This window comes from Delphinus delphis, chromosome 16 (genome assembly GCF_949987515.2).
Source record: "Delphinus delphis chromosome 16, mDelDel1.2, whole genome shotgun sequence".
Taxonomy (NCBI): domain Eukaryota; kingdom Metazoa; phylum Chordata; class Mammalia; order Artiodactyla; family Delphinidae; genus Delphinus; species Delphinus delphis.
The window spans coordinates 30,525,415-30,542,408 of NC_082698.1; the positions used below are offsets into that span (position 1 = coordinate 30,525,415).

General features: G+C 50.7%; 1 protein-coding gene across 1 annotated transcript in view; it reads left to right on the top strand.

The window, feature by feature from the left end:
- Positions 1–16,994, top strand: part of SLIT1 (slit guidance ligand 1) — a 171,621-nt gene that overhangs the window by 123,821 nt on the left and 30,806 nt on the right. Inside the window, exons 14-22 of the mRNA XM_060034372.1 lie at positions 6,137–6,300; positions 6,982–7,005; positions 7,136–7,280; positions 7,898–7,972; positions 8,128–8,271; positions 10,741–10,884; positions 11,175–11,341; positions 13,709–13,841; positions 15,992–16,060. Coding sequence (XP_059890355.1) covers positions 6,137–6,300; positions 6,982–7,005; positions 7,136–7,280; positions 7,898–7,972; positions 8,128–8,271; positions 10,741–10,884; positions 11,175–11,341; positions 13,709–13,841; positions 15,992–16,060 — 1,065 coding nt within the window. The remainder of the gene's footprint in view (positions 1–6,136; positions 6,301–6,981; positions 7,006–7,135; positions 7,281–7,897; positions 7,973–8,127; positions 8,272–10,740; positions 10,885–11,174; positions 11,342–13,708; positions 13,842–15,991; positions 16,061–16,994) is intronic.

A 16,994-nucleotide genomic window follows, 5' to 3' on the forward strand; every position in this document is an offset into this window, starting at 1 on the left:
CTCATAAATAAATAGATAGATAAACAAAGAAATAAGTAAATGCCTATGCAGTACAATTGGCAGATACTGGTTGATGTGTTACTTAAGTTTTTAATCTGTGGGTGTGGTCTCCATTTCCATTTTCCTTGCACGTTATTTGTTGAAGACACTGCTTTACTGGATCCATAGAGCTCCCCACAGTCTGGATTTGCTTATTGCATCCCCTGTGGTGTAGTTTCACATGTTCCTCTGTTCTCTCTAGGTCTTGCAGATAGAAAATTTCATCTAGGAGCTTGGGTCAGGTTCAGGTATTTGTTCTTTTTCTGGCAAGATGACTTCATAGTATTGTGTACTTTCAACAGGAGGCTCAAGATACCTGTTTTTTTTTTTTTTTTTGTAATAAACACAGTCATTGATTTCAATGCCTAGGCCCGCTTGTTCATTAGGGATCCTGAAATGGTGATATGTGAATTCTAACATTCCTTCTTCATTTGATAATGCTGTTGCGGTTACGCTTTAAAGGAGTCCTTATTTTTTAGCTGGAAGGCTTCTGTATAGGGAAACTTCTCTTCTACTATTTGGTTAAACTCAGGCACTACATTCCACATCTTTAGTTCTGAGCCTGCAGTGTGACTCAGCGTGCTGAACCGTGGGTCCTGTGGTGCGTGCCTGATGGGTATTTATTATTAATATTACCGTGGCCATTGTTGGCGTTGCCAGCCCTGCCACTGTTTACCCGCTGTGCAGTGCCCTCTGTCAGCTGAGATCTGCACGAGTGCTGGGATGAGTGTGAAACAGATCGAGTAGAAGGCACAGCTCCTGCTCCCTTGGGACCCTGCACGTCAGCAGGGATGTCAGCCATGAAGACAAACTCATTAGAGCCCACATACCCGCCGGCAGCCCACTACTGCTAATTAATTTACTTATAGCCAGGGAGAGGGGGAGGGAGCACCACGGGGAAATCTTGCCAAGTATGTGAAATGAGATGTCACAGGGAGACATTGGAAAGGTGGATTATTTCACGAAGCTGGCAGAACATCTGAGAGAAATGCACTAAGGAGATTTCAGGGCCGGGGACACACATGCAGGAGAGCCTTGGGGATGGGGAATGGGGCTGAGCATCTCATGTGAGGAGCTGTCTCGCTTTCAGGGTGGAAGGCGAGCTAGTACATCAAATGGATTGTGCTCACCAGGGGCGGCTCTGTCTGTGTCCATTTACCTGGCTGGATTTCAGGAATGCTTCTGCCCTCCTAGGTACCATCCCTGAGATCTTGGCCACTTCCACCAAGGCAGTAGTAGGGCACAAAGCTGGAGCAGAGTGTTAGAACAGGAGGGTTTCCCATAGGAGAGATGGTAATAGTAGTAATACTGATAATAGCGATAGTCACCGCGGTTTATTACTGAAGGCCAGGACACTGTTCTTTGCGTGTATTATCTTACTTAATACTTACAATGACCTATGAATGAAGGTTCTCTCATCCTTGCCTTACTTATAAGGAAACTGAGGCAGAGGCAGACTCACCCTAGGTCACATAGCATCTAGTAGAGCAGGGATTTGGTCTCAGGCATCTCTTCACTGGCGCTGAGAAATTAGTTAACTTGCCCCTAAATTGTGCTTTTACCCTAAGAATTGACCTCATTGTTAAGGCTGTAAAGCAAGACTGAACTTCGTGAACAACTCTTATATATTGACAACTGAAGTACAATTTAGAACAAGAATTTTAAAAAATGCAAATCCGGGCTTCCCTGGTGGTTCAGTGGTTGAGAGTCCGCCTGCCGATGTAGGGGACATGGGTTCGTGCCCCGGTCCGGGAAGATCCCACATGCCGCGGAGCGGCTGGGCCCATGAGCCATGGCCGCTGAGCCTGCCTGTCCAGAGCCTGTGCTCCGCAACGGGAGAGGCCACAACAGTGAGAGGCCCGCGTACCGCAAAAAAAAAAAAAAAAAAGCAAATCCAAGGTACAATCAGATATTGTTATTACAGCCTCAGATAGTTAAACCCTTGGCCGAGTCTTATGTCAGAACCGAGCGGATTTCAACTTACAAAATCTTGCTTGATTTGTTTATAGCTCCAAGATCTGTGGCTGAGTGCCATGTGTCACAGTATTGATTTTGTAGTTTTACTTGCCCCAAGAGATTAAAAAAAAAATTTTTTTTAAAGCTTGAATGAGGTATAACTTACATACCATAAAATTCACCTGTTCTGAGTGTACAATTCAGTGATTTTTAGTAAATTTACAGTTGTTCAACTATCACTACAATTCAATTTTAGAACGTCTTCCATTACCCCCCAAAATCCCTTGTGCCCATTTGCAATCAGTTCCTATTTCCAGCCTAACCCCAGGCAAGCACTAATCTAATTTCTGTCTCTATAGATTTGCCTTTTCTAGATAGTCCATAAAAATGGACTTATGTGATATATCTTTTGTGACTGACTTCTTTTGCTTAGCATAATGTTTTCGAGATTCCTTCATATTGCAAGTATGTATTGGGTTGACTGAAAGGTGCGTTCGGTGTTTTCCATAAGATTGCTCTAGTAGCACTTAGTTGTCTTTAACTTCATTCGAAACAATTTTGTTAGACTGTATTGTGACAGCTGTCATATCAGCGTGCATTTTTCAAAAAACTTATCAAAATTGGTGAATTTTTGTGTAGCCATTTCAATATTGAAGATGGAAGAACAAAAACAACATTTTTGGCATACTGTGCTTCATTATTTCAAGAAAGTAAAAAAAGCAACTGAAACACACAAAAAGATTTGTGCAGTGTATGGAGAAGGTGCTGTGACTGATCGAATGTGTCAAAAGTGGTTTGCGGAATTTTGTGCTGGAGATTTCTTGCTGGACAATGCTCCACGGTTGGGTAGACCGGTTGAAGTTTATAGCGATCAAATTGAAACAATAATTGAGAACAATCAACGTTATACTGCGAGGAAGATAGCCAACATACTCAAAATGTCCAAATCAAGCGTTGAAAATCATTTGCACCAGCTTGGTTATGTTAATTGCTTTGATGTTTGGGTTCCACATAAGTTAAGAGAAAAAAACCTTCTTGACCATATTTCCGCATGCGATTCTCTACTGAAATGTAATGAAAACGTTCCGTTTTTAAAACAAATTGTGACGGGCAATGAAAAGTGGATACTGTACAACAATGTGGAACAGAAGATATCATGGGGCAAGCGAAATGTACCACCACCTACCACACCAAAGGCTGGTCTTCATCCAAAGAAGGTGATGTTGTGTATATGGTGGGATTGGAAGGGAGTCCTCTATTATGAGCTCCTTCCGGAAAACCAAACGATTAATTCCAACAAGTACTGCTCCCAATTAGACCAAGTGAAAGTGGTACTCAACAAAAAGCGTCCAGAATTAGTCAACAGAAAACGCATAGTCTTTCATCAGGATAACACAAGAACGCATGTTTCTTTGATGACCAGGCAAAAACTGTTACAGCTTGGCTGGGTAGTTCTGATTCATCTGCCTTTGGATTTTCATTTATTTCAGTCTTTACAAAATTCTCTTAATGGAAAAAATTTCAATTCCCTGGAAGACTGTAAAAAGCACCTGGAACAGTTTTTTGCTCAAAAAGATAAGAACTTTTGGGAAGATGGAATTACGAAGTTGCCTGAAAAATGGCAGAAGGTAGTGGAACAAAAGGGTGAATACATTGTTTAATAAAGTTCTTGGTGAAAATGAAAAATGTGTCTTTTATTTTTACTTAAAAACCGAAGGCACTTTTTGGCCAACCCAATAACAGTATTTGTTCCTTTTTATTGCCAAACACTTTTCCATTGCACGCACATTTTGTTTATCCCTCCTCACTGTTGGACATTTGGATCATTCCCACTTTGGGACCATTATGAAGAATGCTGCTGTGAACATTTTCTTACACATCTTTGTGAGGACAAAGCGTTTCATTTCTTTTGGAATTTCTGGGGCACATGGGAAATTTATGTTTAACCTTTTAAGAAACCGCCACTGTTTTCCAAAGCGGCTCTACATTTTACATCCCCGCCAGCAATGTTATGAAGGTTCCAATTTCTCTACATCCTTGCCCACACTTGGTATCGGTTTTCTTTATGATTACAGCCATCCTAGTGGGTTTGAAGTGGTAGCTCATTGTGGGTTTAATTTGACTAATGATGTTGAGTACCTGCCCAAAAGATTTTTAGTTGTGACTTCTTAATGCTTAATCCAAGAAAGAGACTGGGAATCGGTCTCCCCTTCTACCTTCCACTATCAGAAATGTGCATGGAGATAATTGTCTGGCCACATGTGCAGCCTCTTTCTGGGTGTGCCTTTAACATAATTATCTTTTCCCAAGCAGATTTTTTTCTTCCTCCTGAGCATTTTCTCTCCCCAGTTCCCTGCTCTTTACACCTTCTAAAAATTCTACTTTATGTCAGATACTTAAGTTTATACAGAAGCCAGTTGCCTCGGTGGGTGATTCAAGTTTTGTAGGTTGCTTTTGACAAAAAATAGCCTGTTCTTAAAAAGGATGTATTCTACTCTGCACCCCTTGGACATTTTAATACGTGCCTGAACAACATAACTGAGTTGATTTTAAACAGAGTTTTCTGCCAAGATTGTGATAGAGGGACGCAATTCGTTCAGGCAGAGGCTGTCCTAAGGCACAAATAGATGTGGATGGGGCGGGTGGAAGGATCCCAGAGCAATCCCTGAATCCTGGTGTACTTTAGATTAGCTACGAACTCTGCCCTGGGGAGTCAGCACGCACATCGTCGCTGTGCAAATTGGCAGTTTAAATCGGGGAAACAAACCATCCAACGGGATGCAGAAGGGGGGGGAGGGGCCTGGCCCACCTGGTGGAGCTGAGAGGAGCCAGGACTCAGGCAGGAAAGTGGGGCAGGCGCTGCAAAGGGGAGTGGCAAGGACAGCTGGGCAGGGAAAGCTGTCACCAAGCATACTGACCAGTGGCCAGAGGGCGGAGCCCAGGAGGGGATGGATGGAGAGAGAGTGGCCAAGGTCTGAGCTGAGCTGAGCACAGACTCTGGGCAAGGGCTCGTGCCTCCGCTTGGAGAGAGCCGTGTGGCCCTAGCAGGAGCCTGGGCTGCGGCCAATATGTAGATGACTTGAATTAATGGCATTAGATGGGGGAAGAGTAGCCATGGCGTGGCGAGTCCTCTGAGCTGGCCCCATGCAGAAGCGCTGGCTTTTGGGAACAGTAGTCAGGACAGGTGCTGGATTCTTTTCCCTGGCTGTCTCGGGGTAGAAAGCAGGGCACTCAGTGCCGCATTGGCCCAGACACAGGTGGGCAAGCCGGCTGCTAGGTGGTTCAGATGTGGCTGGTCTGAGCCTGCAGGGCAGTCAGGGCCAATGGGAAAGACAGCCCTGTGGTCACTTACAGTGACCCGGGTTCCCTCAGCTAGTATCACCTGTCAGCTGCCCCCTCCCCACACTTATCCTGCGGGTAACACAGGGAGCCAGCAAGAAGATATGAGTGGTTCCCCGATAAGCAGCTACTCAGTAATGCTTTCTGAGTTTCCCTGTGTCGAGAGACGGCCTGTAAAATGGTCAAGAGGGGGCAGCCCCTATGGCCCGGGGTAGGAACGGAGATTCCATGGAAAGCTGAGGGGCTGCAGCAGGCACTTTGAGACCTCCTACCCCAGCTGCAGGCCCAGCCTTGCCACCCTGGCCCCAGCCCCTTCTTGACAGAGGCTGTGGGAAAGAGGCTGCTGCCGCCCAAAGCCACAGGGAGGGGACAGTCCAGGACTCATGGCACCGGCGGGGTCCAAAGGCCGCTGGATGCTGAGGTCTTGGGCTCTAATGTTCATTCCATCACCTCGCCCTTGGAAGGACGGGGGTGCCCTGGCCGGTCTCTGGGTTGCTTCTGCCTCCACTCCTGTTTGTCACAGGGCAGAGGGAGGGACAGATGAGTAGAAGGAGACGGGACAGAGTGAGGCTTGAAGGGACAGCTGGAAGCTCCAGGCTGTGGAGTTCCATCCCCACTGCCAGGCTCTGGTAAGACTTCTCCACAGGTGGTGGGCACCCCCAGGTGCTGTCCCCAGGTGGCGCATTTCTCCCCAGGGCCCGGTGGGCTCTGGCCACGAGCAAGCAGTGAGGCCCCGTCCAGGTGGTGGTGAGCACAATGGTGCAGCTTTGTCTCTGATCTCCCATCCACCCCCTTTGGACAGGCATCTGGCCCAGAACCCTTTCATCTGCGACTGTAACCTCAAGTGGTTGGCGGACTTCCTGCGCACCAACCCCATCGAGACCAGCGGGGCCCGCTGCGCCAGCCCCCGGCGCCTCGCCAACAAGCGCATCGGGCAGATCAAGAGCAAGAAGTTCCGGTGCTCAGGTAGCTGCCCGCCTGCCCACCCACCCGCCCGCCTTCAGTCTGCTCAGGGACCCTGTGATGTTCCTGGATGGTCCCAACAAGCGTGCGCTGGACCACTCTGGACCCATGCTGGAGGGTGCGGGCCCCCAGTGTAGACTTGCATCTACAGTTTCCCACGCCTTGTTTTACTGAGGCCTGGGAAGGTGGTAGAGCTTGCCGAAGATACCCCGGAGAGGACGGGCAAGGACCCAGGTCCCTCTCCTCCCAGGACAGTTCTCTTTCAAGCTTTTTAAGACACTCAGGAGGCCTGGGAACCCTCCTCAGAGAGATGGTCGCCTCCTCCAGGCTCTGGGGCAGCAGAAACGGCAACTGGCTGGGGAGAGTGTGGGTCGGCTTCCGAGCCCGGATCCTGGTCCATCCTCACCTGTGCCGTTGTGTGTGAACGTTCCCGTGGTTTTGGTGCTCCCTGGAAGAGGCTTCCTTGGGTGTGGTGCTGTCCCCTGCATCAGCCTGGGCAAGGAATATCTGTGTTCGTAGCAAGACCTTCACACAGGGGCTGGGTGGGTGGGTGCCGGGGCCCTGGTTTGTGACCCGAGCCTGGTTCCTGGGGCGGCTTCCGCTGGGCAGCAGGGCTGAGGCCTGGGCTGTTCCTGCATGGTCTGGACAATCCCAGCATTGTAGCGTTTCTGCTTCTCTCCTCAGCCAAAGAACAGTACTTCATTCCAGGTAAGAGGGGGGACCAAGGCCGGCCTGGGTGGGACGGTGGCAGTGGGAGGCCAGGGGGCCCCGGGAGACTCTGGGCTGGGCAGGGCTGCTTGGAACTCCTCCGCCCCTGGCCCCCACCCTCTCACCACAGGCACAGAGGATTACCAGCTGAACAGTGAGTGCAACAGCGACGTGGTCTGTCCCCACAAGTGCCGCTGCGAGGCCAGCATGGTGGAGTGCTCCGGCCTGAAGCTCACCAAGATCCCTGAGCGCATCCCCCAGGCCACGGCCGAGCTGTGAGAGCCCCCAGCCGCACCACACCCTCACCTGCCCCCAGCTCCCACGGACCCTCCCGCCCCTCCTCCGTGTTTTCCTCTGTCGCAGCCCTATTTGGGGACCACTGGAGACCCCACCCCGGGAGCATGCCAGCTGCTGGGTCCAGCAGGAAGTGGTCCCTCTGCTTCTCACTCCCAGTCCCACACGCCCTGCTGAGGCAGTCTCTGGCCCGCGGGGCAGGTCGCCAGCCTGAACCAGGGCGGATTCTCTCAATCATGCTTTTGCTTTCTTTGTGGGGACCTGATTCCATCAGCTAAAGTTGTAGCCTAAGCCATTTTTTTATTTTTCTTCTTTCTCTAAAAATATAAATTTGTGCACGTATATATATGCATGTGCACAGATACCTACACATGGCTGTCAGTTATGTATGTAAAGTTCATGGCATTTTTCATGTTAAAATATCCCCATTCACCCCCCAGCTCTTGGTCCAGCCTTTTCTGAAATAGGATCAATTCATCTCACCAGAGAAATTCTTCTGGGAGTCCCCTTTGTTTGAGTCCCAGATAGTCTCAGTTTGGAAGATACTTTAACGTCTGTCATTTATGGATGTAAAAGTTCCCTTCATTGCTTCTTACAGACGATTAAACAACAATGAGATTTCCATCCTGGAGGCCACCGGGATGTTTAAAAAACTCACCCATCTGAAGAAAATGTGAGTTCCCCGTTGGCGGGAAGGTGCAGTCAGGACGCCGGTCAGGATGGGAAGGGGAAATTCTGGGTGTGGGGTAGCTCCTGTCGGGGACAGGGCTCCCGTGCCTGGGAGCTGGGTGCAGGAAAAGGGTCCTGAACTCCATAACCCTCTCCCAGCAATCTGAGCAACAACAAGGTGTCGGAGATTGAAGACGGGGCCTTCGAGGGCGCAGCCTCAGTGAGCGAGCTGCACCTGACCGCCAACCAGCTGGAGTCCATCCGGAGCGGCATGTTCCGGGGCCTGGACGGCCTGAGGACGCTGTGAGTGTGTGGCCAGGGAGCAGGGTGGGCAGAAGCCAAGCCAGAGCTTGGGCGTCTGCGTTAAAGGGAAGGGAAGACGAGGGTGGGAGTCTCCTTCCCTGGCCCCAGCTTGCAGGAGTTGAGGGGGCCGCGGCTGAGGACCCTGGCTGCAGTCATCAGATGTTGGTCACTGTGACGAGGGCTGCCTTCTGGTTCCCCAGGGTGGGGGGTCGATGGCGGGTGAAGGGATGGGGAGGTGGGCCCTTCCGGAGGTCCCCTCTCATCGCCCCGTGGTCAGGCTGCAAGAGCATAGCACGTGTTTTCAGTTCAGGAGTGGCTGGTGCTACAGTGGCAGGGACCTCGCAGAGGTGACTCAAGTGGGCGTAGGCGGGGGAGGAGGGATTCCCACCATCCCTGGGATTCTGAGACCCCATGACTCAGAGCCCAGGCAGAGCTCTCCAGACGTCAGGACTGAGTGGGATCCTGGGGTCATCCACCCCTCTGTGAACGCTGAAGGGAGCCCCTGTCTCTGTCCAGGCAGCACTAGCTCTTCAGATGATCATGTAGACCTTTAGAGCGTCCGATAGACAGTGCTGTCCCGTCAGACTCACCACAGGGACAGAAACATCCCACATCCGCACTGACCAATCTGGTAGCCACATGCGGCCATGGAGCACTTGAAATGTGGCCAGTGCTACGGAGGCACTGACTTTTGAATTTCGTTTCATTTTAATTAAGTATAAACAGCCACGTGTGGCTAGTGGCTACACTGTGGACATCACCTCTAGAAGCCACCAGCCTGGATTTAAATCCCAGCCCGCAGTAAGGCTATAGATGTATTTTCCGAGCACGTGTCATGGCATCTGTGTAAGGGAAATGAATGCATGGAGGCATTCCCTGTGGGTTTTTGTTTGTCTGTTTTACACAAGGGGATTTATTATGCACTGTGTTTTGCAGCTTGCTTTTTTTTCACTTGTAAAGATAGTGTGGCAGGTTCTTCATAGAGGGCTGCCTCATTCTTTTTTATACATGCCTAGTATTCTTTGAAAGAGGGTGCCGTGGGCCTGCAGGAGCACGTGAAGGCTGGTGAGGACACAGGAAAAGGAATGCCTGTAACCCCTCCACTGACCACAGTTAATTGTTGATATAGACAACTATCCTTCCAGTTACACACACACGCACACACACACGTACACCCACATACATGCATGCAAACACACAGATATATTTTAATGGAATCCTAGAATACATTTTATTTAGTAATCTGTTTTTTCCTTAAACAGAATGTGAGTGTCTTTACGTATCCTTACGATTCCTTTTACAACATCATTTTGAAAGATTATATATTAGATAATTATTAGAGATTTAGGCTGTTTCTAATTTTATTACAAGCAATGCTGTGATTAATATCTTTGTTGTGAAATTCTGTGCTCATCTGGGGTTATTACCTTGAAGATAAATCCCTAAGGGTAGACCTGCGGGGTCAAAGCACGAAGGGCCCTTTCAGGGATTTTGGCACATCTCACCAGGTGCACTCTGGGCAGGTCCCAAGTCGTTTTCCTGCCAGCTGTGCATGAAAGTGCCCGTCCTCCCACCCTCCTGCCAACCCTGGGCTTTACTGTTATTATTTTATTTTTAATTATTTTGTAATTTGGCAGGCAAAGATTCACTATCACTTAAATGTCCTTGATTTGAACATTTTTCAGTGAATGTTCATAAGCTATTCGTTTATTTATTTCTGTGCATCTCATGCTGTGACTCATTTATCCTGTAATGGAAGTTCGTACCTTTTAATCTCCCTCACCTAGTTCACTCATTTTAATTTCTTTTGTGAATTGCCTATTCTGTGTCAGCCTTCGTTTTTGTTTTTGCTTGGGGAAAGGAATTGAGCCAGATGTTTGAGGATGAACAGAGACTTTGGCAGCTATAAATGAGGAAGAAAGTCATTCTAGAAGGAGATCCAGCCGGGGAAAGGTGTGGGGATGTAGGCCTGGACAGCAGGCCTGAAGGACAGAGGAGTGGAGGGTGTGTCCATCCCTGGGGAGTCGGGCAGGTGCTGCTCTGGGGCTGGGTCGGGCAGGCGCTCACATGTCACAGTAAAGAGTTTAAACATGATTTTGTGGACAGTTTAGAGGCTGCTACGGGCTTTAGGCTGGAGAGCGACATGGCCGGGTTTAAGTTTAACGAAAGTCTCAGGTGTTGATATGGAGTGTGGCCCGAGGCTGGGGAGGCTCTGGGCACCCAGGGGGTGAGGGTGATGGTCTTCGGCATGGGGGCTGTGTGGGCAGGATGGAGAGGCCGTCAATTCAGAGGCAGGGAAAGCCTGGAGGGGAGCCCAGGTGTGTAGAATCCTGGCGCTGTGGCTCCCCTCTCCGTGGCTCAGTGCCCCCAGAGGAGAACTTGTGAACTGGCCGCTGGCGGCCAAAGCACAGGGCAGGCAGATGGCCGCAGGGCACGGCACGGACTCTCCCCTCCTCTCCCGGCTCCCAGGATGCTGAGGAACAACCGCATCAGCTGCATCCACAATGACAGCTTCACGGGGCTGCGCAGCGTCCGCCTCCTCTCGCTCTATGACAACCAGATCGCCACCATCTCCCCTGGGGCCTTCGACACCCTGCAGGCCCTCTCCACGCTGTAAGTGCACCCCAGAGGGCAGGCGGGCCTGGGGCTTGGGCACCAGCCATCCGAACCGAACCCCGGAGCCCTGCCCATCCACCACCTTAGGACACGGCCTTCTCCGGTGGTCACTTTAAAAGACTCAGGGTGTTTGGGTCCTTGCACGTTAGAATGTTGCCTCTTGGCGGGTTGGTTGTCCGGGAGCGTTGGGTGGCCGTGTGGCCAGCACGTGGCGAGCAGGAGCCGGCTTTGCTGGGACAGCTGAGTCTGGTGGGTGTCTTCGTGGTCATACCACCCACCTCTTCCAGAAACCTTCTGGCCAACCCTTTCAACTGCAACTGCCAGCTGGCTTGGCTGGGCGACTGGCTGCGCCGGAGGAAGATCGTGACGGGGAACCCGCGATGCCAGAACCCGGATTTCTTGCGGCAGATTCCCCTGCAGGACGTGGCTGTCCCCGACTTCAGGTGTGAGGAAGGTAACTCATGGGCCCCCTGGGCGGCAGGGGGATGGGGAGAGGTCATGCCCAGAGAGGAGGGGTCCCCTGCGGAGGGGAGGCTCTGTGGAGGGGGAGGGGCGAGGAGCAGGGAGACCTACTCAGTCCTGTGCCTGCCTCTGCCTGGTGGGGTCTTCTTCGTGTGATTATAAGAGCAATAATGTGCTTATTGTTTAAAAAATGGGAAAATATGGATAAAAGACGGGAATAAACGTTACCTATTAGCCCATCACTCAGAGAAAATCACAGTTAACATTTTAGTGTAATTTCTTTATGTAAGTACGTTTAACCCAGAGACCTACCTCCTGGTTATTCCTAAGCACTCCAGACAGTGGATTCAGCCTGTCTGTAATGTGCAACAGGACACTGTCAAGGGGGCACCCCCTCCTCCACACGCGGGTCACTTCTTGTGCCAATGTCCTCTTTCCCTGAATCCTCCATCTCTCTCCTGTGGCCACTTCTTTCTTTCCCTACCCATGCAGAATCTAGCCCGTCCCTCCATTCTCCACCCCAGCCCCCAGAGCATCATTCACACAGGCAGCTGTGGGAAGCAGATTTTTACCAAAGGTGACAGAACAAGGTTGCATCTTGCCCAGCCCTGGGCCCCCCTTCTTCAGCCCCTCCTGTCCTCTCTCCAGTCTGCTTCCAGGGGGCAGTTCAGCTCTCAGGCTGGCCCGTCCAAGCCAGTGAGGGGGTGCTGGGTGGGGAGATTCAGCTTTCACGCCAAGAATGACAGGGTATTTTTCTAAACAAAATCAATGGATTCTCTAAGAGCAGTTTGGCTTCGAACTTCTAAAATAAACAAAACAAAACTCCATACTTCTCACATATATATTTTATATCATAGTTTCTTTTTTTTAAAAAAAAAAACCTGAACTATGTATTTTGGACATTTTCTGATGCCATCAAGTATTTTTTTTGAAAGCATTATTTTTTTCCAAGAAACAGTTTCTTTTTATTTTTCTTCTTACAAAGTGAGGCATCTTTATTTCCTTAAAAACAAAACCCCAAATAACGGACAATCCAGAAGGAGAATAAAAAGCTCATTGATGAGTCTCTCTTTCTACTTCCCCACCCCAGATGACTCCTGTCAGCACCCCGTGTGTGGCCCCCTGGATCTTTGCTGAGTGTTCGTGTGCCCACGTATGACACACGTAGGGTCTTGCAGTACCGCCCGTGTACCTTCTCAACATGACAGTCCCTTGTCTGGAGGCATCGCGTGGCATTTACGTGCTTCCAAACTTCTGTTGTTATGCCTCGTGCTGCCAGGAACATCCTGATAGATAACTCTCTGTACATATACTCAGTTTTTCCCCTTAGAATAACTTCCTAGGAGTGAAAGGATGGGAATATTTTTGAGGTGTTGCTGCCGAGAGGCAGTAGGACGTAGTGGTCAAGAGAACAGGCTCTGGAGGCAGCTGGCTTGGATTCCAGGCTGCGGGACCTCTTCCAGGCTGGCAGACCTTGGGCAAGTTACTTAATCACTCTGTCCGTAGTTTCCTTTTCTCTAAAATGGGCTGATAGTAGCACATCCACAGAGAGATGTTGTGAGGATTCGGTGAGTTCATCCTTCTCACGTGGCACCTCCACACAGACGCCTTCCGTAACCGACAGTCCCTGTCACCTGCTTCCTAGCAACTCCGACGGTGGTGTCCTTATCGCCCCTCCTACACCCAATCAGAAGGAAGGAAAGCACACAGAGGGCGCTCAGTACTATTTATTGAATCTGTGAAAGATGGTGGGACAGAAGGGGCTCAGACTGTGTGCCAGCCAGACCTGGGTACAGACCCTGAATTGCCTCTGATCAGCCTTCTGACCCGAGCAAGCTGTTTAAACGCTCCAGATCTCAGTAAGATAGAAGTTCCTTCATTCCTTCATTCAACTGACCTAATTTGGAGGCTGCTGTGTGCCAGGCCCTGCTCTCCGTGCTGGGCTCCTTCAGTGAACAGAGAAGGAGGTGCAGGTCTCTGTCCCCGTGATGCTCACACTCTAGGGGTAATGGCTGCTCCCCTTACATACGTTAAGGAGATTACGTTTGATACAGTGTCCGGCACATAGTAGGTGCTCAAGAAATGGTGTGGCTGCCATCCTCCTTCTCTGCAGTGCCTGGGTCCGCCTCAGAGCTGAGGTGGAAGAGATGGATCCAAGACCTATTTTAAGCTCAAAACAGGTCCAAGGGGCTTTGCCCCTGGTGGGGGAAGGGTGCAGCTGAGAGGAGACTTACTGGTGCACAAGGCGGTGTCAGCGCGGGGCCACTGTCCGCAGGTGCCCTGGAGCTGGGCCCTGGCTGCGGGAGGCCCTGAGGAGGCCTGTCCCCTCGCTGACGTGGTTTCACGCCTTCCTCCCCAGGCCAGGAGGAGGGGGGCTGCCTGCCCCGCCCGCAGTGCCCCCAGGAGTGCGCCTGCCTGGACACCGTGGTCCGATGCAGCAACAAGCACCTGCAGGCCTTGCCCAAGGGCATCCCCAAGAATGCCACAGAGCTGTGAGTAACCCCTGCCTGGTGGCAGGAAGAGAGGGCGACCGAAAGCAGATGTTCGCTGACAGGCGCTTGGAGTTAGGGCTTTGCAGGAGACACTGGTTCCAAGGAGGTTTGAGCTCCTCTGTGACCGCCCCCAACTCTGCAGTCACGTGACGGCAGGGGTCCCCCGTGGCAAGTGCTTCATCCCGTTAAACTAAGCTCTGCCTTTAAAATAAGAAATTACATTGCTTTTCCCACTTCACATCATCTCATGAGCATTCCCTTCATGAGAACGCTCACAAAAGTTGTTTTTGTTGTCCACATAATATTCCATCACGTGACTCTACTGTGATCTATATAACAAATCCCCCTTTGCTGGTATTTAAGCTTCCAATTTGTTTACTCTCATAAATAGCACTGAGGTGAGCATCCCTTCAGCGAAACTGCTAGTCGGAGAGCGGTGCCTTGTTGGGACTCTTGATGACCTTCCAGAAAAGCTGTCTCCTCTACACTCCCGCCTGCTGTGTGTGGAAAGAGCCTTCTTGCTCCCCCTCCCCCCCCACATGCCCCATCAACACTGGCGTTGTGGTGCTAACTCTTTGTTGATCTGGATTTGGTATCGAGCCCATGTGGGGACGTGGGTATAAATGTGTATGGCAGACAGCGGGATGGAGAGCAGGCTTCTTTGACAGACCCCTCCAAAGGGAAGGCCTGGCTCAGGCCCTGACTCTTCCTGCTCCTGGGATTGGTCCCTTCAGGCCCCCGTAGCCGAGCTTTTTTTTTTTTTTTTTTTGCGGTACGCGGACCTCTCACTGTTGCGGCCTCTCCCGTTGCGGAGCACAGGCTCCAGACGCACGGGCTCAGCGGCCATGGCTCACGGGCCCAGCTGCTCCGCGGCATGTGGGATCCTCCTGGACCGGGGCACGAACCCACGTCTCCTGCATCGGCAGGCGGACTCTCAACCACTGCGCCACCAGGGAAGCCCTGAGCTTTTCTTTTCCCTGAGCGGAGCACGTGAGGTTTTCATTTGTATTTCTTTCATTACCTGCAAGGCTGGTATTTCTTCACAAGCACACCAGCCACTGCAGTCCTTGTCCTGTGACTCTCCTGCTGCGTCCCCCACCCAGCTTTCTGTAAACGTCTTATGTCCCGTCCTCTCCTTGGTGTCTCCTAGCAGCCCTGGGAGTAATGGGACAGGCAGGACAGCCTGGCTCCCTTGACTGGGGATGCTGGAGTTCAGAGACTTTAAGCCTCAGTTTCCTCAGCTGTAAAATGTGGCTGCTGGGTTTGTTGACAAGGGAGGCTGAGAGGATCGAAGGAGATGGGCCGGGAGTCATTCTGTAGGATGCAGGGTGATGGGTCGGGGGAGCAAAGCCCTGACTTGTGCTCTGTGGACCTCTGGGGGGTGGACAAGGCATCCTGAAGGCTGCCTTCGGTGGGGCTGCAGCTCCCGGTGCTCCCGTCAGCTTAGGTAGGATGGCTGGTGGCCATGGGGGAGGGAGGGCAGGTCACAGCATTTGGAATCCCAAGCTCTGCGAATGATGAGAGACCAGTGGGTGGGAGAAGCCGGGTTGGTCACAGAACTGACTGCAGAGAGAGTTGGAGAGTCACCTTCGGGGTCCTGAGCCTGGGTGGTTGGGAACATGGAGTGTAGTGCTGATGCAGTCAGGGGAAGCCTGTGTGGGTGTGAAGACACAGAGCTTAGGTTTGGGCATGTTTGGGTCTGGGGCCAGCCTCAGGCACCTTGCCAGCAGGTACAGGGGGGCCCTGGGTGCTGCTGAGGGCCTGGCAGGTGGGTATTAGCCTATTACAAATTACCTATTTGGCCAAGAAGGCTGGAGAGAAGAGAGGGAAGACAAGGGGGTCCAGGATCGAGCCTGTGGTGCCCACCGACAGGGAGGGTGCTGAGAGGGCCAGGCAGGGGCTCGGGAAGGAAGCCACAGGAGGCTTCATGTCTCAGTGGCTTTTACCAAGTGTTTCAGTGGCATCTTCCCAAATGGCCTAAGAAATGTCCGTGTTTTCTCCTCCAATTAGCGATTCAGGACCAACTGTGTAGTGTACATGTAGGAGAGGAAATGAGTGAGAAGGCCCTGGCTGCAGGGGAAGGTTCTCCCTGCACCGGGCTCTGCCCAAGGCCGAGACGGCTGCACTAACTGCTGTGTTCTCTCCTGTAGCTACCTGGATGGGAATCAGTTCACGCTGGTTCCGAGACAGCTGTCCACCTTCAAGTACCTGCAGCTTGTGTGAGTATCCAGGCCTGTCTCAGAGGGCAGGAGGGCCGTTGGAATCTAGCCATTGTGGCTCCAGCGTTCCTGGAATTCCCTACAGATGCCACTCTGGCCGATCCATTGTTTTGTCTTGTTTTGTTTTGTTTTTTTACTTGCAGTATAATTGAACAATATTATATAAGTTACAAGTGTACAATATAGTGATTCACAACTTTTAAAGGTTATACTCCATTTATAGTTATTATACAATATTGGCTATATTCCCTGTATGGTACTGATCCGTTTTTTAATTTCACCCCATCCCTTTGAGAACATCTGTGCACAGAACTGTTTTGCCATCTAGTGGCCCATTTTGGGAATTGCATTGTTCCAGGCTCTCTTGGGTTGGAACCTGTGTGCTTTTGCCCACACCATCTCCCCAAGCCTCTAGGCTGGTAATTATTATTAAAGAGGGTTATCCTTGCAAAGGTAGGAGCCAGAGCAGAAGAAGAGAGTTATGGAAAACTTCTTGATCCAACCTTGGCTCCTAAACCAAATATGAAATATGGCAGCCTCAAATACACATCTGTAACTAACTCTTTCTTTAGGCTAACATCTACTTTTCTATTATTTCCACTTTTGACCTTTCTGCTTCATGAAAACATACAAAGTAAGCCTCAGAATAAGTTCAGCTCCTCTTAGCCTTCCAGCTTAATTAACACCTCACTTCAATTGTCTTTATCTGCCTATTGGCCAGATCCCACCAAAAAGAAGTCCAGAGAACATTTCTTCTGAAGTGCCTTGGAGCAGTGCTGCTCAAAGTGCGGTCTGTGGGGCAATGGCAGCCTGAGAACTCTTTGTAATGTGCCTGAAACTAGATAAGGAACTCGCACCAGAATTTTAATCAACACATTGCTTCTTCCTTCATTGGGAAAGTATTGCTATGAAAAAATGTTAGCTAAACTAAGTT